The sequence below is a fragment of the Danio rerio genome, chromosome 5 (genome assembly GCF_052040795.2).
Source record: "Danio rerio strain M-AB ecotype USA chromosome 5, GRCz13ab, whole genome shotgun sequence".
Classification (NCBI taxonomy): domain Eukaryota; kingdom Metazoa; phylum Chordata; class Actinopteri; order Cypriniformes; family Danionidae; genus Danio; species Danio rerio.
The window spans coordinates 32,393,051-32,416,852 of NC_141025.1; the positions used below are offsets into that span (position 1 = coordinate 32,393,051).

Consider the following 23,802-nt stretch of genomic DNA (forward strand, 5'->3'; position numbering starts at 1 on the left):
AGAACCACTGATATAAGATATACAGTACATATCAAATTTAGCAGTTACCCTTTAAATCTGAAATTATTTATTCATTTTTGAGGTTGAGATATTTTGTTCCCATCTTATCCTTTCTCATTGTCTCTCCTTTACCGTCTCTCTCCTCCTCCAGTCACACGTCTCAACTGTTTCCTCTTTCTTAAAGAACAGCTGTCTGGTTTCCCCGCTCAGACTTCAGACAGCTGTCATATACCCACTCCTCTCTTCTCCTTGACACTCCAGCTGAAGTGTGAACTGTAATGTGAGGTGCTTTTGCTTAGGGAACATGCAGCAGTCAAAGCAATTGACTGTCAGGTTTTCACATCGCAGGATATTTCTCTTCCTCTCTGGCTTTTACGAGCATTCCCTTTATACTTTTCTCAGTTTCCTTTTCCCTTTTGCCCTTTTCCATTTTGTTCGACTTAACTTTTTCCGTCACTCACCTTTGTCCATAATGTACTTGTGCCCTTTCTCGTAAATGCTTGCTCACAGACCTACACATCTTACACCTTGTGATCCAGATGTTATCGCAGTATAACATTTGAATGCACAATATGCTGTATCACTCTTAAAGCCAAGATAATCCAGTCTAATCCGGGTTTAACATGAAAAAAGGACCAACCTGGAAGAGAACCAAAATGAAAACTGACCCTGTGTGCTAATCCGCAACTGTCACGCTTAAACGTTTCCTTTCCTTCTGTGAAAACTCTCTTTGAACTCTTTTAACCCTGTCTATTGCTCTGTCATTCATTCTCTCTGTTTGCAATCCTTCAGTTCTTATTGCCTCAGGATGTGTCTCTGTCTTGACAAGAAGTAGACATGGCATTTATTTGTTGTGACTGAGCTCAGATGTGATCTGACTCCACGAGTCCTTCATATGTAGAGCAACATGAGCTCTGTAGTTTATGAAGTGTTACCTGATGCTACATGCTACACAATAGCATTAGCAGCCTGGAAAACCTGTGCTTGTGTGTGGAAAGGAACTTAGACAGAAAGCAAATTAATTTGTTATGCCTTTTTTGTTTTAGAACCCACCAGTTATACATCACAATTTCGATTTACATGACTGAGAGACAACATGAACAAGAAAAAAGAACTATCCCACGCTGTAACTAAAAATACAAAAATAAAAAAAATACAAAAATACAAATTTTAATGGGTCTATTGTAATGGTCTAGGCGCAAAGTCTAAAGCGCGTGGTGCAAAAGCATTAAGGGCATTAAGGGAATTCCGAAGATTTTTAGCCCATCAATGATTTTTGCTTGTGTTATTTATTTATGAAAATTTATATTTATTCAGTTTATAAATGAATTACAGTAGTATTATTGACTAATATGAAAAGGTTTTTATGATTTATTTACAATACAGTTTGTAAAGAAATATTTTCTGTCATTTAGTAGATATATTATTTGAGAGACTTATTTTGTTTACCAAATAAAGTGGATTTAATTGAATTTGCATTGCAAACAATAAATAAAATATTTAAGAAATTAAATATTAAATAAATTAAATATTTATCTTTTTTTGTAATATGCAAAGCTCTTATAATTTGGCTAATTGGCTAGTAATGTAGATAATAAAAATATTAAATGGAATAGTATTATAGTGAATAGTGAATAGTATTACTGTGCATAGAGCCTGTAAGTCAAATAATTTTGAGATATAGGCAAGTGTAGATTACTATGAAATATTCATGTAATTTGCTTCATGTAAGGGCTTTATTGTTCTTCATTGTTGAGACCGTGACAGTATGAATTATTGAGGAATGAAAAGAATGAATAGCATGATGAATATTTGATAAGTAATGTAAGTAGTATTACTCATTTTCATTTCATTTATGTTTTACACCCAATAGTGTATAGTGAAATAGTGTAAGTTATTGACCATATCACAAAAGTATTTTGTGACCTATCGGTATCAACTAAAATTTTTGTTTCGCTTCATCAGAAGTGTTCTAAGAAATTCAAAAAGATCCATCAAAATAGTTTTGAATATATTTCTAGCTAAAGTACTGTCCTCTGCTTGTGGTACTTGCAAAGTTTTGACCATCTGTTTGTGTGTGCAGGTGGAGGTTTACTGCAGTGCAGGACTCACTGAGCATGTGCCAGGAGTCTAACTTTCCTCTCTCTCTCTCTCTCTCTCTCTCTCTCTCTCACTCTCTCTCACTCTCTCTCTCTCTGAGTTCACATTACATAAATAATTAATAAAATAGTACAGAATAATGAATAAAAATAATGAATAAAATAGTAAAATAATACATATATGTACATACATGAAAAAAACTATAAAATTTTTTGATAAAAACATACACAGTTAAGAACAGAAAAGCATTATTTAGTGATTATTAAGATAATGAAAGAAAAATAATAACAATGAATAAAACTGTACATTTATTCAGATGGTTTCTAATACTGTCTCTGACTAGTTTTGTTCACGGACTTACTGACTCTCTGTGTTTATGACAGGCTAATACATATTTTGTTGCTGTTGTTTTCAGATGGGAGTTCTCTCTCTGATATGCCTTAATTTTTCTGTATTTGTTAGAGATATAAAATGTGGTGTAATTATCTAGACATTGGAGAAGCATGTGGATCTATTGTTGTGGTAATAGTCACAATGCAGCAGGTAATGGTCCTGATCTTAAAATGAGAAACTTAAATAATGTATTTTTGTTTTGAGATGTAATGTTTTTTTGCTTTTTTTTGAGAATTTTTTTATATTAAAAAGGGGTTTAAAAGTAAAGTCTCTCTCTCTCTCACTCTGTCAACTTTTTACCTCTTATTCCTTTTTATTTAACTAGTTCCAAAATTGTCAATGTGCATTGGTTAAATAAGAACTATTTTAATACAAGTATCTGTGTAAAATCCATACCTGTGTTTTTTATGTGTCATTATCTGTCATTATATTCTCAGTGATGTTCCTCTTCCAATGTGTTTTTTCCTCTTTTAACGCATTAGTTCTGCTTTTGTTATTCTTCCTGTTCCTCTTAGTCTTTGCTTTACTGTGCTGGTGGTTTCTCAATTGGTGTTGATGAGGGATGTTACTGGTATTTTCTTCAGTTTAAAGACATTTCTTTAGGATTTATTTTGGGAGGGAAATATGTCTACATTTAAAATTCAGTGTAGATTGTGTCAAAGCAGCTTAACACAGACGTTCTAGTAAATTAAAACTGTGTCAGTCCAGTTTTCAGAGTTGAAGTTCAGTTTAGTTCAGTTCAGTGTGATTTTCATTTTTACTGGTGGAATTGACGAAAGTTAAGGGGGAAAAAACGTCTCAGTTGGGCACAACCATTTCTCCTCTGTCCAAACTTCTTGTGCAGAGCTGCAAAATGTTTTACATCCAAATCATACACTGGCTTTAGCAGACCAAATTTTTGCCAACTGTCAAATGTAATGTTGTGGGAAATTGCAGTCATTGTCAATCAGGACAAAAAGTTATTTTTAAATCCTTTCTCATAGTTTCTGTTCTTCTGTTCAGTTTCTCTTCTTCCCATGTGGAATAGGTTGTGAGACAAATGCAGAGATTTGTCTTTTCTGCCTGTAACTGGCTTACACGTTCCCTCTGGTGTGTAATATATTAATATTGTGCCACAGCTCCTTTGTGTGCGCAGCTGGGATTGATTCAATTCTCTCTCTCCCCCCCCCAACAACCCCCCCCCCATCTCTCTCTCTCTCTCTCTCTCTCTCTCTCTCTCTCTCTCTCTCTCTCTCTCTCTCTATCTCTCAATCTTAGGACTGCATCCAGCTTAATCAGTACAAGTTAAAGAGTGAGATTGGGAAGGTAAGCGCACCTATAATACATCATTCTCATATTGTGTCATTTGTATAGTCTACATGCATAAGCAATCAAGTGAAATGCCATGGCCATGTTGCGTTTCATATAGTCAGGCAGACACTGACCCTTTCTGACCCTCAGCATAGTCTCATAGTCTGACTCATGTTTTTTCCTCTATCCGCTTCTTAAAGGGCTCATATGGTGTTGTCAAGTTGGCATACAATGAAGATGATGACAAATATTACGTAAGTACCCTTTAAAATAGCTATAATTATTTTCATGTTCTTGTTGCATCATCTGATTAGTGCAGTGCTGTGAGATCTGTCAAGGTGATCTGCGTGGACAAAATTCTGATGCTAGTGACGCTTTAAACTCGCTTTAACGCTTTAAAAAAAAAGTAAGGAACAACATGCACTGTAATATGTTATAAGTTGACCTTCGAAAAATTGAGGAAACCAATTGCCTTAAAATTTCTAAGTAGTGTAATAATTTTAAGTGTGTATAGGAAACCCACGCCAACACGGGCAGAACATGCAAACTCCACACAGAAACGTCAACTGACTCAGCCGAGGCTCGAACCAGCAACCTTCTTGCTGTGAGGCAAATTTGCTACCCACTGCACCACCCTGCAGCCTATATAATTGTTTCATATTAATATATTATAATATATTAATATATTTATACCTTTTGAACATCAAAGAATAAAAAAACTCAGATTTATTATGCTCATGTCTGATTATGCTTAAGTTTTAATTCTTCACCATTCTCTATCATTAACATGCTTTTGACACATGACCACTCAAAAGTTGTAAATACATATTAGTGTAAGTCAAGATTACTTGAATTTGTTTAGTTTAACAACTTGATGTGCTAAAAAGTTGGGATCACTTGTTTAAATATTGTAAGGTGTACAAACTTATTCGTAATGAGTTTACTGTACCTGATTTTATTCATGACAACAGCTATCTCTTTTTACAGTGTTGTAAAAAGAGAAAAGAGAAATGATGGAGAACAGGCAGGATGCATAGAATGGTAATGTAAATGAGAGTAAATGGAGGAGGTTTGTCATTAGTATTGGGAGTAAACCATTACAAAGGAAATGTGATTACAGTATGATTTAACAGTCTTTATAACACAAGTTCAACACATTTTAATAATGAACGTGCTAAAGAATGTTATTTATTAAAAATATATCAGCACCGGGACACATTTACACTGCAGCAGAGAAAAACATCAATGGGTAAAATAGTATGTCTGTTTACTGTTGTTGGAGTTTGATGTATCGCCATATTTTAGAAAACTTGTCAGCAACTGATCAAAAACTTATCAGAGCACTGAAGAGAAAAACAGCGGAATTATTGTGCAACAATTCAGTTAATAAACTGAGTTGAGAATGCTTTTCTTTTCACAAATCACAAACTATTACTATAGTTTTACAGCAGTAACATAAACTGAATTCATTGGCAGAAGTGTGCAATTTTCATATTGATATTTCACATTTTATTATGCTGTACATGTATTCAATATATCATATAAATGTAGGTTCTGATAGCCTTATGGAAAGTAGGCCAACATGAACAACCATTGCGCTTCGGGTATATCCCAAGTTCGAGTCATAGATCTTATCTTGATCTTTTTAGTGTAAGTGACATTCTTCCAGAAATGTGCATTATCTGTTCTTGAAATAAAAACAGAAATACAGTGCATAATAAGTTTAATAAATAAATAAATACATTTTTAAAATAAATAATTAAAAAATAAATTTAATCCCAAAACAATTGCTGAAATGGACTGATGGTTGATTTCTGTGAGTTGTTCTGTAAAGTAATATGTAATTCGTTTGCTTCTCAGATTGTTTTTCTTTATTAAAAACACAGTTTACAAAGTCCTTGTCCTCAGTCCAATTGAAGCTACAGCTTTAATAATTCATTTTTACTAAAAACTGTTATTTAAAAAAAAAATCTTAAACAACTAAGTTTAAGTTGTTATAATTCACAGTAATTGATTAAATCATAAATAATTTCTACAAAAAATACTACTGTTTCTGTCAGTCCTGTCACAATTGCATTCATTTTTTAAGGTTATGACTGAGGAAGTGACATCATTTGTGTCATCAAGTGACATCATTTGACAGAGGAGAAGCAGACAGTGATTAAGGATGCATTCTATCAATGAATTGTATGATTTTATACTTGTTTTTGTATGATTTTTTTCAGGAAGACAAGCTTAAAGTTCAGGCCCTGTCACATTTTTTACAAGTGAAAATGTAGGTTTCTTGCAAGATTGTCCTGTAAACACTATTCAGACATGTTGAAAGCGGCTTGAATAGTACACTGGTATATAAATTGGGTTGCACCAATAATGTCATAAATGACTGTCATGTCATTCTACGGTAAAATTCTTCTCAGCAGTCCTTCACAGACTCGTTGCTTTGGCCTAAGGAAAGGGGATTTTTATTGCTTGATAAATATTAGCAGCACTTCTCAAAGCTTGCTTTATATGCTTGCTGTGTTCTAATTAGGAGCAGAAAATGATACATAGAAAGTTTTTAGCAATTTGTTTAGTGTTGTCCCTATTCTCGTTATAAACTGAAATAGTCATATAGACCAAAATCACTAATATATATCAAAATAAAAGCCTAATATATCTAATTGGCATCTCTTTCAAAAAACACCCTTTTGCTTTCAAATTGATCTTAAATATGATAATATTCTGTCACCAAGCCCTGTGGTAGAATATGGGAAATGGAAAATACTTTTTAAATTGACTTTTTATGGACATCTCTTTCTAATTAACATTTCCCCACATGAAGTCAAGACAGGCTTTTTAAAAAGCATTTACATCAGGAAAAGGAAGATTTTTTTTAGTTGCATTAATATAGAAGTTTTAATGTTCTCTTTTCCTGCAGTCAGCATGACAGGAAGTGAGATTTTCAGCACTAATCAGCTTAAAATAAGCTAAACTGTGCTTATTTTTTGTGACAAAAGCTGCAAAAGGAACCTTAACAGTTGTAAACAATGTGCCAAAACAGCTGCATATCCGAAAATGCCCTGCAGTATGACACAAAACTACTCTTCTCAGCACTTTCAAACTATTATAATTGTGTATGCCATTTTTATGTTTAATAATTATGATGTTTAATAAGAAAGTCGGAGGCCCCGTTTACACTGCCAGTTAAATGTGACCCAATTCTGATGTTCAATGACCATGTAAACATGAAAAAAACGCATGCATTCAGATATACAGAGATCGATTTTAGGCCTCCTTCATATGTGTGTATAAATCAGATATGTGACAATGTGACAGTCATGTAAACAGCAGATTTTTTGAGGCATTCCGTGTAGTACGTCATTAAATTTGCAACAACGTGGTACTTCTTCATAGTTTAATGACGTAGAAGCAAGAGCGTGTGTGTGTGTGCTCATCCTAAAATTTTGAACCCACTGCTTCTCATTAAAGCCTGCCACAATTTGCTCCCATCAGACCTGAGATCTCTCTCGTACCCACAAATTCCTCATGAATGGTGGAGCACACCATACATAAACCATAGGCGCAAGATGCGATGACTGCCCTTTACCTCCTCCGCCTTAAAATCACTTTAAAGTTGGGTTATCTTCGCATATTTCATAGAGCTAAAAGTAAGACAATTTCTTAGTGTGGCGCAGATGCTAGAACCTGCCTTTATGCATGCGAAACGTCGTAAATTGTATGGCAAGTGTAAACACATGAATCAGATATGTGTCCCAATTGAAAGAACGGACAACGGACATTCAAAAAAATCAGATATAGGCAACAAATTGGAATTGGGCATCAAGACCTGAAAGTGTAAACATGGCCTAAATGACTTAGATTGACACATTATTGTTGATGCTAGATGTGATTGTATTTTATTTTATTATTATTATTTAATTTTTTTATTTTTTTATCTCAGATATTTCAGACAGGCACTTTCACAAGTAGTTACATCACATAATTTACATCCATTGAAAGCCTGTTCACTATATGAGAACACTTTGTTAATGAGAGAGGTCAGATGAGATTCTTCATGCTGAGAAAAAGGCCACAAACACTCAAACTAGCACTTCTCGCAACAGGAGAAAGGCACAGCTGAAATCATAACCTTGAAAAGAATGGGCTTTCAACTGCAGAATCCTCTTCTTTTCAAAGCATATATACTGTATATATGACCAATAAACTGCATGACTCAACAGTGGAAAAAAAAAAAAATATATATATTTTTTTTATGCTTGGATCAAAATGCACAAATCCAGGATGTATCGTCATATGAAAGTGCTCACATTTGGTATTCATTCTTTATAATTCATATTTTTTGCAGGTGTACTGATCACATCTGAATATTTTCCTCTCCTCGTCCTCATAATCATCTGTCATAATAAACAGTGTGTCTGAAAGCAAAATACAGCTCCCGCTTCCCAGCTCCATTCATTAATTCATGCTGTGTGGATTTGTAACAGCAAGGATGAACAGAGGACAGAGATCAAATCCCTTCATAAAGGCAGAGTAGAGTGAGACTGGCCTCGTCTCTGGCCTTTACACTCCACTGGCCTCACAGACCTGTGCGCAGGCTAATAGTGCTCTGGCAAGCAACACACGTTCACATACTCTTTATAGGTAGAGAGGATTCTGAAATTAAAACTTGTCCTTCATTTTTCTCTGCGTGTTCTCTTGCCCTGCTCTTTCAGTCATCCTCCTGTTAAAATTTCGTTTTAATTTCCCTCCTTTGCAACATTCAGTCATCTCTGGTTCATTATGCTGTAGTTGCAATAAAATAAAAAGATTTTTTGTTTGTTTAATGTTTTTCATTCTTTTTTGTTTTCATTTTGAGCAGCAAAAATTGCTTGTTTGACCAAGTGAATGCAGCCTTCCACATTGTATTAAAATACACGTATGAAATATTTATAATAAAATGAATATATCAGGTTTCCAAAGACCTCTACTTACTGATCAATGGGAATGTAACAATTCACCGTGAGTCAGTTGATAATCGATTTAAATATGTGACTGTTCAAACCGGTAGAATTGTTGAACGAATTGCAATACATTTTTTGAACAGAAGAGGGCAAAGATTACTATTTAACTTTGAGGGAGTTGTAAAATTAGCCTAATTCCAAAAAGTGAAGTGTTCTTTTAATGTTCCATTGAAGAAAGAAGTTGATGTGAGAGTGAGAAAATGAAATGTACATTTTTTATTTTTGAATGAACCATCCCTTTAATGTCTCTAATGTTCAAGGCTGCATTTACTGTACTCAATCAAACAGTACAATAAAAAAATATTATATTTTTTAAATATTGTTTTGTCATTTTTAAATGTGGACTACAGTATACAGGAAATATATCTCCATCTCCCCATATAACAAACAGTGTTTGGGTATTGCTTGCTTACTGATTCAGTTCCCCAGTTGTTTATATTCTGAGGCTTCAGTTCATTTTGTATCCACTGCATTCTAAATAGCAATTTTGTTTCATCGCACCCACCTCTGACATGTTCATAAAACATTCATGTTTTCCTCTTCACTTCTCGACGAACTGAGTTATTTAAACTCGTCAGCATTGCAGACATGGCCCTCCTCCAGCTGTCCTTGAGAGAGACGAGAAAAACACTTTCGCATTACTGAATGTCTTGATTTATGTGTAATATTGTGTGCGCTTTCAGTTTTAAGATGAAGGCTCATTGTGTTTTTGTCATTCTGGATTTTTGTAGCATGAGCAATTAATGAAACCGACCACGGGGATTCAAGAGGCTTTGAATTTCTCTCCTTGACTGTATGTGAATGTGTCATGAAAAACTCGAGGATAAATTCTGAAGTTATCAGACACTTGCTCATTATGAAACCTCATGTTTTACGCAGGTGCTAGAAACTGGCAGCCTGTTGCACTGCCATTCTCTGACTGTAATGAGCAAAAGTGGCAGAGGTTCAGAGAAAGCACTCTCCCCGTTACATAAGACTCCAAATTTTCTGTTTGCGTGCTGTATGCATGTCTCATCCTTTCATCCCGATAAAAAGACACAGGTGCACAATTCTTCTGCAATGGACATCTATCGTTGTAAAAAAAAAACATGCAGATGACTGAATACTTGTTTCCATGGAAGTACAAGTTTTAAAAAACTCTGTGCGCTAAAGCAATTTATCTGATTAACATTTGAATTGCACATAAAGACATCTGATCCGAGCATCGGCGATTGGATATGTTGTTTTTTTTTCTCCAGAAAAAAGACAAAACTTTACTTGATGGGGTGTTCATTAGACTGACATGACTTTATAATCACTACATTTCACATATCATGAATATAAAAGGTTTTATGCATGCTTATGAACATAAATTGCCTTTAAGTGTCAATTGCTCAGTTATGTCATTTTATGTCATGTTTGAGATGTCTTTATAAAAACTTGGCATAAACAAATACATCACAATCTGTAACATCCTTGACCTACCAAGACAACATGACTTGATAAATCTTTGATATATGTGATTGTCATGAGACTGTTAGAATTGTCTTGGATATTTTTCAATAGAATGAATTTAATTTGTCATTAAAGTTTCTCATTAATAATGTCAGCACGCTGGTAAATCATTTTATAACAACATCATCAATATTCAATGACATTTCAGTTTGTACCACCTGTTAATTTCAAGAACAATATTATTGGTGTGTTACGTCCCGCCCAGTCTAGGGCTGGTGGGAACAATAACAAAAGTACAAATTAAACTTTTAGATGACAAATATAAGGCTTTCCCCTTCTCTTGTCCCAGCTCGCAATAATCACAACCAGTTTATCAAGGAATAACAAGGTTTATGTTTAACAATAAAGATCTTGGAAGCATCTCTTTGTCTAACAAACAAAAAGACAGCAAACCTATTTGGAAATAATTTTAAATTACCTGCTAAAAATAAAGAACCCCAAATAAAATTACAACAAAACTTCCCTTTCTCCCTCACATGCCACAAACTAGGCAAACTAGGAGAAAACGGGATTTTAAAATAAGTGACGATTTCCAACCTACTGCTTCAATTATCCAAAAATAATATAGTTTTAATATAAGTGAAAACAAAGCACACAGGCTCAGATTAAAATACAGCGAGCAGTTAGAAAAGAAATAAAGACTTTTTAGCTAACGAAATCAGTCAACCACACCACACTTATGCAATAAATAGTCTGGGCAGGAGATAGGAGCTCCTCAGAACAACAGCAGTGGCAGAGCTTTGCGAACTGCACAGAGCAGAAGATTCATCCTTTGTTCCTCTCCTCCGCTTACTGTATATACGCTCCCACTCGCTACACAGCTGGACCTGGACCCCAATCAAGCGCAGCTCTAGAGAGGGAGAGAGAGAGACAAACCTGCGCATGCCATGGTGTGACGCATTTGACTCTTAAAGGAAATCTGAGATGACACTCCTATTGGTTTAATGCACGTTATGCTCAAAACAAATCCATAACTCGTTAAGAGAATAAGCACAACCCTGTTATACCGTATTTTTCCATCCTTATAACATCAAAAGTGGATTCGGACATGGTCTTAATGCTTTTGCGCCTTGCGCTTTAGACTTTGCGCCTAGATTGTTAAAAATAGAACCTTTTATTTCGTATGCATGTTTAGAATCTCATTCATATTCGTGATGTCATGATCATAAAGGTTTAATCATAGTCTTATGAACGTAAAGTGTTACCCCCCAAAAAGTGTAAAAATAAATCACATGTACACCACAAGCTCTTGGATTTGTAAGCTTCTTATAGTCTGTCAGTCACTGTTTGTGACCACATTTCCACATTGACTTTAGCAATCACCTACGCAGGAGCACTGCTGTGAGAGGAATCTCGAGTGTCGTTGATTGAACTCTCTTAAAGCTTTGTTTGATTAGTATGTAGATGAAAAAAAAATCTGTTGATTATGTCGTTTGATATGCTCAGGGCGGTGGAAATAAGCTAGTTCACTTAGATCAGACTTGTGTAATCTTGGTAAGATTTGTCTTATTGAATCTTGTCTTGTTTTGCAGGCAATGAAAGTTGTATCTAAGAAGAAGCTGATGAAGCAGTATGGATTTCCCAGTATGTATGGCTTTAAATTAAATTCTAATGCATGCAGATGTTATGCTTAGCAGATGTTGTCCTTTTGGAGCAGATGCTGAAGCATTTCTCTGTTTAACTGAAGCAGTATTTTCAGTTAATTTTAATGCCATTTAAATGTCATTCTTTCCCCGTGCAGGACGTCCTCCTCCCAGAGGTCCTAAAGCTGCCCAGGGGGAGCAGCCTAAAGTGCTCGGTCCTCTGGAGAGAGTTTACCAGGAGATTGCAATCCTGAAAAAACTGGACCATCTGAACATAGTTAAACTTGTTGAGGTAAAATGAAATTCAGTTTATTTCATTCATTATTATAATCCTCAGCTAATGACTAGTGCCAGTTAATAACACGTTTATAGTAGCAAATCTAAAATATAGTTTCTTTGAGCCTACTTCTCTTTTTCTTTCCGTTCATCCATTGAAACGTTACTTTTAAGACTCTTTCTGAATAAACAAGCTTTCTTTCTTTCTTTCTTTCTTTCTTTCTTTCTTTCTTTCTTTCTTTCTTTATTTCTTTCTTTCTTTCTTTCTTTCTTTCTTTCTTTTATTTATTATTTATTTATCTTATTTATTTATTTTCTTTCTTTATTTGTTTTATTACTTTTATCGTCTTTATTTTCTTTCTTTTATTAATTTATCAATTAATTAATTAATTTATTTATTTATTTATTTATTTGATTATTTATTTATTTTATTTGTAACTTTTATTTATTTTATTACTTTTATGTTCTATATTTATTATTTATTTCTTTATTTATTTTATTTTTTATTTGTTATTTATAACTTTCTTGCTTTCTTGTATTTCTTTTATTTATTATGTATTTGTTTATTTAATGCTTTTATTTTCTTTTTTTTCTTTTCTTTCTTTTATTTATTTATTAATTTAATTTAATTTATTTTATTTATTCATTTTTTTATTTTTTATTTCCTTTATTTATTTTATTACTTTTCTTTTCTTTTTTCTTTTCTTTCTTTTATTTATTATATATTAATTTGTTTATTTTATTGCTTTAATTTTCTTTTTTTTTCTTTTTTTTCTTTCTTTATTTCTTTAATTTTATTTATTTTATTTATTCATTTTATTATTATTTTTTATTTCCTTTATTTATTTTATTACTTTTATTTTCTTTCTTTTCTTTCTTTTCTTTATTTATTTTATTATCTATGTTATTTTTTATTTATTACTTTTCTTTTCTTTCTTTTATTAATTAATTAATTTATTTATTTTATTATTTATTTATTTAGTGTATTTGTTACTTTTATCTATTTTATTACTTTTATTATTTTTTAGTATTTATTTATTTTATTTTATTTATTTATTACTTTTATTTTTTTCTTTCTTTCTTTCTTTTCTTTCTTTTATTTATTATTTATTTATATGTTTATTTTATTTGATTCTTTTATTAATTTTCTTTTCTTTCTTTACTTTCTTTATTACTTTTATTTATAGTATATGTATTTTATTTCCTTTATTTATTTTATTACTTCATCTTTCTTTCTTTTATTTCTTTATTTATTTTATTATGTATTTATTTATTTTATTTCCTTTATTTATTTTTTATTACGTTTATTTTCTTTCTTTCTTTTATTAATTTAATTTATTATTTATTTATTTATTTATGTTATTATTTATTTATTTTATTTTGTTTATTTATTTTATTACTTTTATTTTCTTTCTTTTTTTACTTCAGAATATTTTTCTGAATTTATTATTACTTTATTGATTAACCAGTTAAACTCAAAAATGAATCATAAAGTATAAACTCATTTTTTGGAAACATACAAGGGAAATTATTGATTATTTGCTCCGTGAGCTGCAGGAGATAGCACAGATAGCCAAACAAGCTACATCATCTTTTACGTTAGGTTGTCCTCTGCAAAATGAGTCCATTTTCAGCGTTTTCTGAGGATGTGTCAGTAACCCCCTGCTGTGTTTTGTAAGTGCCAAACGAAACAAATTAGGGTCATAATATTCCAAAATTCAGGAAAATATGATAGCTTTAACCTATCCAGATGTATTACATATCACAAAGGTGAGATTCTCGGCTTTACGCTGATGTATCGCGAGCCTTGATAAGCCAATCAGTGACTGAGATATTGCATGACGAACAGGAAGAGAGGTGTCCAAAACAGAGTGCGTAAAAGTCACAGATCAGAAGCAAATAAGTTGATTTCCCACCCTTCGGTTGAACTAACATAATTATTGCATACTACATGATAAAAACAAAATGCTTTTTTCTAGTCTCTCCTGACAAATGCTGGTAACAATCAAAACAATCTGCAGTTTGATGGAACATAGAGGGCCTGAGTTATACACTTTTTAATCAGGCTTTAGAACAAAAAACTAAAAGCAGTTTGTGTTGAGGTGGTTCATCATAGGACAGACAACATATATAATATTATTTATCACTTTCAGCAGTTCTTTTTTTAATTGAAAGGGTTTTCTGTAAAATGACACTGAGATATTGCATTTATTGTACTGTATGAGGGTATGGGGAGACATCAAAATAGGTAGGCGGAAATAAAAAAAAAGGCATTTTTCCTCCTTGCAGTTGGAATAGAATAACTCTCACATAAATTATTATAAAGAAATAAATAATTTTTCCTGTGTTTGCTGACACCTGCTGGAAAGAAATAAAATTGTGTCCAGGGTGCTGGAACACTCAAGGCCTGAGTTACACATTTCCAAACTTCAGTTTATATAAAAAATCACATTTTTTGTGTTTATTATAACACAGACAACATATACAACAATTGTTTTCAATTTCAACTGTATTTTATGAAATTTCAAAGAGTTTCCATTCAAATGATACCAAACTTTTATATTTACACCTCTGCATGTGGGTATGGGAAGCTTTTTAAATCGGAAGGCCAAATTCAGGCGGAATTACCCCAAATAGCCCCAGAGCTTAACTGGTTAATAAACACTTGCTGCTGTAGTTATATTAGGAGACTCTGGGTCTTGGATGCAGTCAGATAAAAACATTAGATTAGAATTGCAAAGACACTTAAAACAAATGGAGAGGAAATATAAATGGGAACTGAATTTAACTGATTTAGACCCTCAAGAACCAAGCCGAATTACAGACTAGAGAGGATGAAATTATAGCAATGCTGAAAATCAGCCAGGAGTAAATCTGTTGAACAGAGATGCCCTCGGTGCCCTCAGAATGGGGTGGGGAGAGGAGGAGTGCAATCGATGGCCGGATGAAGAAAAGCAAGGTAGAAAGGAGGGATGCTGAAAGAAAAAAAATGATCTTTCTTTTTCTGTCTGAGTGCTCTTCAATCACAGCGTCTCCCACGTACGTCAGCAAAATTAGAAAAGAGGGCTGAGAGGGTGCATGGAAGAGAGACATTCAATCCGAGCATGAAAAATGTTTAAAGGAAACTTAGAAAGTGAGGAAGAGGAACCACCTACACTCCAATCTCCTCGGCTCTCCGGCTGCCGGCTCAAGTATAGCCTTAATACAGGAAACAGAAATGGAGCTCTGCTGGCAGTGAAGGATGAGCTGCACCCGATGCTTATCGAATCTCATCACTCGTGTAAAACTAAAAGTAGAGGCCTGTGCCAGGAGCTTGGCTGTTTTCAGATTGAGTGCATCTTTTTTGTCAAGGTTTTCCAGTAATAAGCAACTTTTTCTAGCAGGTTCGGAGTGACTTACTCGTCAATGGTGTTAGTTTTTCTGTCATATCATATTTGCACACATTGGTTTATAACTAGCTGACACTCTACTAAGTTCTTGACTGTCTTATGTAGTTTCAGCCAGGCATAGGTATAATTTTCCATCCAGTGTCATATTGTTTGGATAGCAAATGCATTCACACCCGTTTGTGCACCCATAGGTGTGCTGATCTGTAATGGAGGTGAATTGTTGATGTGCTGCTATTTTGAGGCAACTGAAAAAGAGAATGCAATTGACCAACTAAACGCTGGTCTAAAGTAAATATGCAATATTATTTTTGTGGTTATTTAAAGAGCTTGTTAGCCATATGCGCCTATAGGAAGGTTCGCAACACGTATGCATTGCTTATTGCACAGACAGGGATGCGCAGCAGTGCACAAAGATTTTACTGGCATTCTTGCAATGCCAGAAGACAAGGACTCAGTCATCACTAACAACTCTCGTGTCGTCTTCATCTCATTGGGCTTTGGTGGAATCCAGCATGTTTAATGCATAATATGACCAGAACACATCCATTTTTTCCCATCCCTAAAATAGCAAAGTCTCATTTATGTTTTTAAACTATTAGGATTACTATATTTTATCCATAACCTACAGAAGATAAAACTTGTTTTTACCTTATGATATATTTAATACATACTTAATATTTAATAGTAACAAAAAAACACCATGCAAATAAAAAGCCATCAGCCTTTGAAATTTTTTTTTTTATTGGATTGCCACCCCTGTGGTTATTATGCAAGATTAACGTCAAAGCAAAAGCTTTAATTGCAGCAGATTTGTTTTACGGCACAATGTTAAACTTTGACAATCCTATGGCACTCACATAAATAAAAAATAAAGCCCACGACTGAACATGGAGGATAATCTTCATAATTATACCAAGAATAGTCTTGTGCTGTAAACATTGTGCCAACCTTTCTCATTAAGTGATTAATTTTTATTCATATAAAATTATTATTAATTAAAAATATTAAATTATTAATATTAATATTATTCTCATTCATATTAAGTGAAACAATGAATAATGGTTATAAAAATTATTTGTTTGTTAGACCCCTGCAATGTGTTGTTAATATGCTTGTGTTTATATACTATACAGGTAGTTCCTGTTGGTGTGTGTGCACCATTGTGTACAATATTTGTATGTTTATAACCACCTTTGAGCATAATGGGGCTCACAAGTCACTGGAGTTATTAATTTAGTGGTTGCAGGCTAAAAAGTTTGAGAACCCCTGATTTAGACCATGCATTTAGATTATAGAGCTGATAATTTGAAAATAAGAGGAAATTAATAGATTGTGGCACATTTGACTAATAATAATATACTGATTACTTAAGCTATGAATCATATAGATTGTTCAGTTGCTGCTGATGCAGTAATCACTCTTTATGAGTCATACATTAATTCAAGATTACCTGTGCATTAGTTATGCATTATTTAATGCCTTTTAGTGTGCCCATATTGTAAAAAAGTGACTGTGCAGTATCATTATACAGTGAGTGCAGCAAATGGTGTTTTAATAAACTTTCTTTTTTCAGGTACTGGATGACCCAGCAGAGGACAACCTTCATATGGGTATGCTTTTTTTATTTTATCTTTGCCATGATGACAATAAATAATATTTGACTAGATATTTTTCAAGACACTTCTATACAGCTTAAAGTGACAATTAAAGCGTTAACTAGTTGAATTAGGTTAACTGAGCAGGTTAGGGTAATTAGGCAAGTTATTGTATAGGGATGGTTTGTTCTTTAGAAAAAATATGGCTTAAAGGGGCTAATGATTTTGTCTTTAAAATAGTTTTTAAAAAATTAAAACTCGACTTTTATTCTAGTCGAAATAAAATAAATAGGAATTTCTCCAGAAGAAAAAATATTATCACACATACTGTAAAAATGTGTTAAAGATCATAACTCTGTTAAAGATAATTTGGGAAATATTTAAAAAAAAGAAAAAAACAATCATAGGGGGGCTAATAATTTTGACTTTAAATGTATGTGTAAAAACTGTTGTAGCTAGCACGTGATTGATTATCTTTGTGTCAATGCGACACATACTTAGTCTAAAACACTGATTATATCTATGGTATTTTTAATAATTTTATTTAGTAGGGATTTATTACATTGGCTTTTAAAATATACAAAATTACAAAAGCTTTGTATTTCAAATAAATGTTTTTTATCTATTTTTTTTTTCTGTTGAACCCAAAAGATGTTTTTGAAGAATATTTGGAACCTGTAACCACTGATATCCATAGTATAAAAATAAATACTATGGAAGTCATTGGTTTCCAGCATTTTTCAAAATATCTTATTTTGTCTTTAGCGGAACAAATAACTACAATTGGTTTGAAACAAGTCAAGAGTCAGTAAATAATGAAAGAAGTTAGATTTTTAGGTGAACTCTCTCTTTAAATCATGTGTTGAAGTAGCTCTTTAATGTATCAAGAACAGATTATTGCATTGCACTTTGCACCACAAGATTTCAGTCAGTTTGAAACCCCTGAGGTCTTCCATTACAAACTTTACTTTTTTAATGAAAAGCAGAGCATGGCATACATTTCAAACAGATCAAACAGTGCGGCCCGTCTTCCTAATGGGCTGAAGTGAGATTCTGTAGAATAACAGTTTCAAATGCAAGTCTGTGTGACTCACTACTGACTCATACTGTAGGAATGAATATAAAGCGTTTGAGCTGATGGACTCCAAGAAAATCCTGAAAGACTTCACACCACTAAGCAATGGTGCGAATAAAAGCACACATCAAATTTCTAAAACGCAAACTGGGTCATATGAGGATATGATGACATCGTAAATAAGAACCGGGAACATTGTGTTACATAAAGTGCAGCGGATAATACATTTGTCAATACCCAAATATACCTGTTCACAATGGATTCACAATGGTTTTGCTTTAATGATTCTTTCTTTCTGATTTCTCTGCAGTGTTTGAGCTGATGCAGAAAGGGTGAGTGTTCAGCGTGTCCACTTAGTCATCTTTTGTGCGTAATTGATGCTTTCATGATGTTATCTTCCATCCTCTGTCGTTCCATTAATCACCTCATCCCTCCTTCATTGACTGCCTTCTCTTGCGTATCTGTCGTCATTTAGATCTTGTTCCAAAGAGATCAATTAAATGCTTATGTTCTCTCTTTCTCAGTCTCTCAGTTCATTTTCTAGATCAGTTCTTTAGGTTTTTGTAATTGAATAGTTTTTTTTAATGTCATGTCAAACGATTAATTTTTTCAGCTTTACTTGAGAATGTATTTATTCTGTTGCTCTCTCTCATTCTAAACCCACAAAAAGCTCATTTAAAGGGCAACAGTCTTCTAGTTTATTATATTTTTTCGAATGTGACATTTTACTTTGGTTGATTATGAGTTTGTGCCAAGTGGCCGGGCTTTGTTTTGGAGAGAAATGTGTTGTTCGGCGTCTCTGGTGTTTGCGAGCTTCTGCCTTGAAAAGAGCAGATTAGAAGTTACTTTGCATAATTACAGAATGGTCTATTTTCACTAGACCTGGCTGAATATGTTTGGCCTTTCTGCTCAATCGTGATTCACTGCCTGTGGGTAATGAATGAAATGGCCTTTGAGGACCTTGTTTTGTGCTAAGTGGTTTTTGTGATTGGTTTATATGTAAATCTCAGAGTCACAGTTTGTTTCCATCCACTGTGTCTGCAGTCCTTTGCTTTCCCAGAATCCTCTGTTCTCTCACAGTCGCACAACTGAGTTGCCTAGTGTTACGTCGTCACACATTTGATTTGTGAACTCAACTTTTGGAATTGATTGTAATGTATTTAGGGTTTCCACTGGTCATGGAAAATCTTGAATATCGTGGATTTTTAAAAGGTTTATTCCAGATGTTGTATATATTTGTTGTCGAAGTATATCAGGCATTTTTGGTGGTCATTTTTACGTCCCATTTATCAAGATATTTTTTTCTCTACCATTTTTATCACATCATTTCATGGAATTTGTCTATTAATATGGCTATTTTTCTCTGCCTTTTTTTTCCCGCTTGTCAACCGGCAATCAACTGCAGTCTCCAGGCTGTACCTGTTAAAATACCAGTACCTGTCTCTAGGTGTTTTTTTTTGTTTGTTTTTTTGTCTGCTCAGTGCTCAACCATGCAGGCCCTTCTGGAATTTGTGAAGGAAAAACTTCTTTATTGCTGACTAAAATTATTTATTTTTGCTGTGACTTTTTTTCAAACTTTGCAGCAATATTTCTGTTATTTTTGTGCTGTTTTGCTGTTAAATTTATACTCATTGAGACTAACAAAAAGAGAACGTGTTCACCTTTAACCATACACAGCTCACTATACATATTACAGTATATTTGATATGTTACATTTTTGATACAACAAGCATAGTCTTTCACAAGTAGGTTTTAGCTGCATTTACTCATCATTAATTCATAATAAAGTAATGTTTATCTTACATATGAATGCATCAGTATTCATGTACTCCTATTGTAAAGTGTTACTGTTAACTCAATAAAGTGTCTCCATTTTTTTTCCAGGCCTGTAATGGAGGTTCCAAGCGACAGTCCCTTCACCGAGGACCAGGCCCGCCATTACTTCAGAGACATTGTCCTGGGCATCGAGTACTGTGAGTCACTTCCTTTATTTGAAAAGCTTTTTTTCAATGATCGACCTCAGTGGGCTCCATTTTTAGTTTCTAAGGAGACCACCTTGACATGGTTTTTGTAAGCGAGCGTCTGAAGTTAAATAAACCCCAGGAGGAAAGAGAGGAGCAGACTCCAGCAGACGAGCGGCAGACATTAATCATTACTTATGTAAAAATAAAAGCCCAAGAGAGCTCAGTCTCTGTGTTTGTTGTTTTAACTACATCATGGCGTCCCGTTGGGCTAATGAAGTGAGCGAATGTGGCAGTGCGCTTGTGTGTTTGTGCATAGAGGAGGTCATCGTCTGTGCTATATCTAAAGGCTTTTCTGATCTTCTCATCTGTCAAAAGAAGAAGTAGTAGATTACAAGAAATTAGATGTCATGTTGTTGCATAAAGATAACATTACATGATGTATTAAGGCCAGGCACTGCAGGCATAAACACTGTTATTGCATGCGCCTGTTCGTTTTGAGGTTTTATTTTTGGGTTTTTTATGTAAAAAAATATATATATATCTGTAGATAATCTGTAGATTTCCATGACTATACATATTTTCAACAGTTGTTTTTAAAAAAAAAAATTTTTCTCCTGCGCTGAGCCTTAAATCTGAACTTTAGCTGCATGTACATGCACAAAACTGCTGTTTTATTCATATATCTGTTCAGAATATGTTACAGAGGGATTTGCTTATAAATAATATTTATATATACATGATAAACTCAAAATAATTTTATTTTTGTTCTGAATTATAAAGGGATAAAAAGAGATACCCAAAAGAAACTACAGTTTCAAACTGACTTCAACCAATGTTTGAATTTTGTTTGCGAATGAGGACCTATTTAATTAAAACATAAACTTTTAGAAAACTACACTGTAAAACCCAAAAAATTAAGGTTACTCAAACTGTTGAGGAAACCGATTGCAACAAACCATTAAAGTTCAAAAACTAATCCTAATGAGTACTTTGAACTTAATGCATTTCAGTAAATGAAGCAATTTGAGCACAGTAAAACGCAATAAATTAAAAGAACTCAAACCAACTTTTTTATTGTAAAACCCAATATGTTAAGTCAACTGAAACCATTTAAGGAAACAGACTGCATCAAACCATTTGACTTAAAAAAACACTAATTTATTTGAGCACTGTGAACTTACTCCATTTAAGTTGAAGTAATGAGGCATTTATATACCTTATTAACACTGAGTTCAAAACTCTTTTTTAAATGAGTAGAATTATCTGTCAGTCAATTTTGATTTAACTATTTCATTTGATAAAGTTGACTGTTGGGTTATACAGTGTAATAATATGGGTTTAACACATTAGTTCAAGTATCAATTATCCCTATTAAATAGTGGCTTATTACCTGCCTGTTATTAAGATATTGGATGTTTATTGGTACTTGCTGTATAAATTGCATATTCAGCATGATCTTACATCCGTAGTCCTACCTAATAACTAAACCCATTTATTACCTTAATACTGATTAATAAGCTAAAAAATTGACTTTTATAATTAATAAACCCCTTAAGGGATATTCTTGTTGCAGTTAAAGCCAAGCAGCATTTACCAACAGTATCTTTGGCATTATATTTGATTAGAGCTGGACATATAATCATTAAAAGTTCACAATCTTGATCCATACATCCGTGGGATGTTATTCCTAAATGAAAATGATTCAGACGTGTCTATTAAATCTTTGGCAGTGGACATTCACTGACCCAAAGAGATGAGTAATCATTTACATTTATGAAACTGCTTAAGTCTTTTAGTTTTTTTAACCACAGTGTTCTTGTTTCTCTGTTTCTATAAGTGAAAATATTTCTATTCAGGTTTAAGCACTGAACACGTTTACAAGCACTGATAACACACACCACCAGTCTGCATCAACATTTAATAATTCATTTTTTATGTCAGTTGCCATGTTAAATAAATCTTTACATGCCAAAGAAGGGTATTGCAACATGTCAGCAGGAAACTTGCAGCTACTATATTTTATCATGCAGCTTTTTTATTGCAGCACCTACACTTTTGCTGCATGAGATGATAACATTGTTATAATTCTTTGGGTCGGGAAAACATCTGAGTTTGCTGTATATTTCGTCTCCCATCACTTTAAAATGTATGTTCTGTAAATGCCTCATGTACAGTGGAGGAAATAAGTTTTGACGACTTCACCATTTTTCTCAGAAAACATATTTCTAAAGGTGCTGTTGACTTGAAGTTTTCACCAGATGTTATTAATAAACCTGGTTAATAATAAAATAATATTAATTAGTTTACAAATGAAGTTATGTGTAATAAAATAGAATGACACCGGAAATAAGTATTGAACATATAAAGAAAGGAAGGTATAGAAAGGCAGTGAAAGCCCAGACGGCAACAGAAATCTCTCAGCAGTTCTTCAGCAACCTTCTTCCTTTCATCAGTGTAAATAAATGTTAGCTGCTTCAGTCCAACTTCTACATTGCAAGGATGATGAAGATGAAACCAAAGTGGACATTCCAGCAAGACAATGATCCAAAACACAGCCAAGGAATCTCTCAAATGCTTTCAGAGAAAGAAAATCAAGCTGCAAAATGGCTCAGCCAATTACCTGACTCAAATCCAGTAAAATATACAAAATAAAATTAGATTTGATAGATGAGACTCACAGAACCATCAAGATGTCAAAGTCTGTGAAAAGGAAATCACACCTGTGCAATGCATATGAATTTGTTTTCCATATGAGAGGCTGCTTTCAGCTGCCAGCACCACAAAAGTCTTTTATATAAAGTATTAAATACATTTCAGTAATTTAGTACTTTCTACTTGTGTCATTCCATTGTTATTACACATACTGAAACAATTTTTCCAGATTTTTTTGTTGTTTTATTTTTATGTTTGTATTGTTTGGGTTTTTACCGAAATCTGGTTCAATTCCATGTTAACAGGTTCTTTAGAATATTTTATTTTACAGAAAAAAGTATGACGTGTTGAATACTTTTTTCTCCCTCTGTACATATTTAGTAGTTAAATAAAGGTTGCAAATACTGCTTACAGTATAAACCCTTAAATAATTAAAAATTATTTAAACAACTTTACTCCTCAAATAATACAAATATGAGATGTATTAATGCGAGCAGTTTGCTTTAAAATCACCCCAAAATGGCCCTACATTCAATAAATTAAAGTACCAGGTAACGCAGTATTTTGATGGTGCATTTGAGCATTAGTAGACTGCCTTAATTGCTGTTGATACTGCTGCTAAACAGACATTTAACTGACTATAAGAAACTTTGCAAGTACATGTTAACTTACACTAACCCTAACCCCAACCGAACAGTCTACTTGTATTCTAATGAGAATTAGTTGGCATATAGATGCAATTTGACTTAAATTCAACAAATAGATCATCAAAATAAAGTGTGACCAAGTACCAGGATGAACCAACAATGGGTTTTCAGAATAATGCCTTAAAACACCTTATACTTTAAGGGTATATTCACTTCTATTGTACAGTATGTATGCCCTTATAGTCTTATTTTTAAAAGGAATCATATTAAAATGATTAATAACACTATATTTTACAGTTTAAATGATATTTATAGTCTTTGTTAAAGACAGCACATACTGTACT

General features: G+C 33.2%; 1 protein-coding gene across 9 annotated transcripts in view; it reads left to right on the forward strand.

Moving 5' to 3' along the window:
• camkk1a (calcium/calmodulin-dependent protein kinase kinase 1, alpha a) overlaps positions 1-23,802 on the forward strand; it is a 136,524-nt gene that overhangs the window by 83,456 nt on the left and 29,266 nt on the right. For all 9 annotated transcript variants that reach the window (XM_087251877.1, XM_087251881.1, XM_087251874.1 and 6 more), the window contains 7 exon segments: positions 3,751-3,798; positions 3,984-4,037; positions 11,810-11,861; positions 12,019-12,152; positions 17,099-17,135; positions 18,506-18,527; positions 20,080-20,168. In XM_087251877.1, coding sequence (XP_087108003.1) covers positions 3,751-3,798; positions 3,984-4,037; positions 11,810-11,861; positions 12,019-12,152; positions 17,099-17,135; positions 18,506-18,527; positions 20,080-20,168 — 436 coding nt within the window.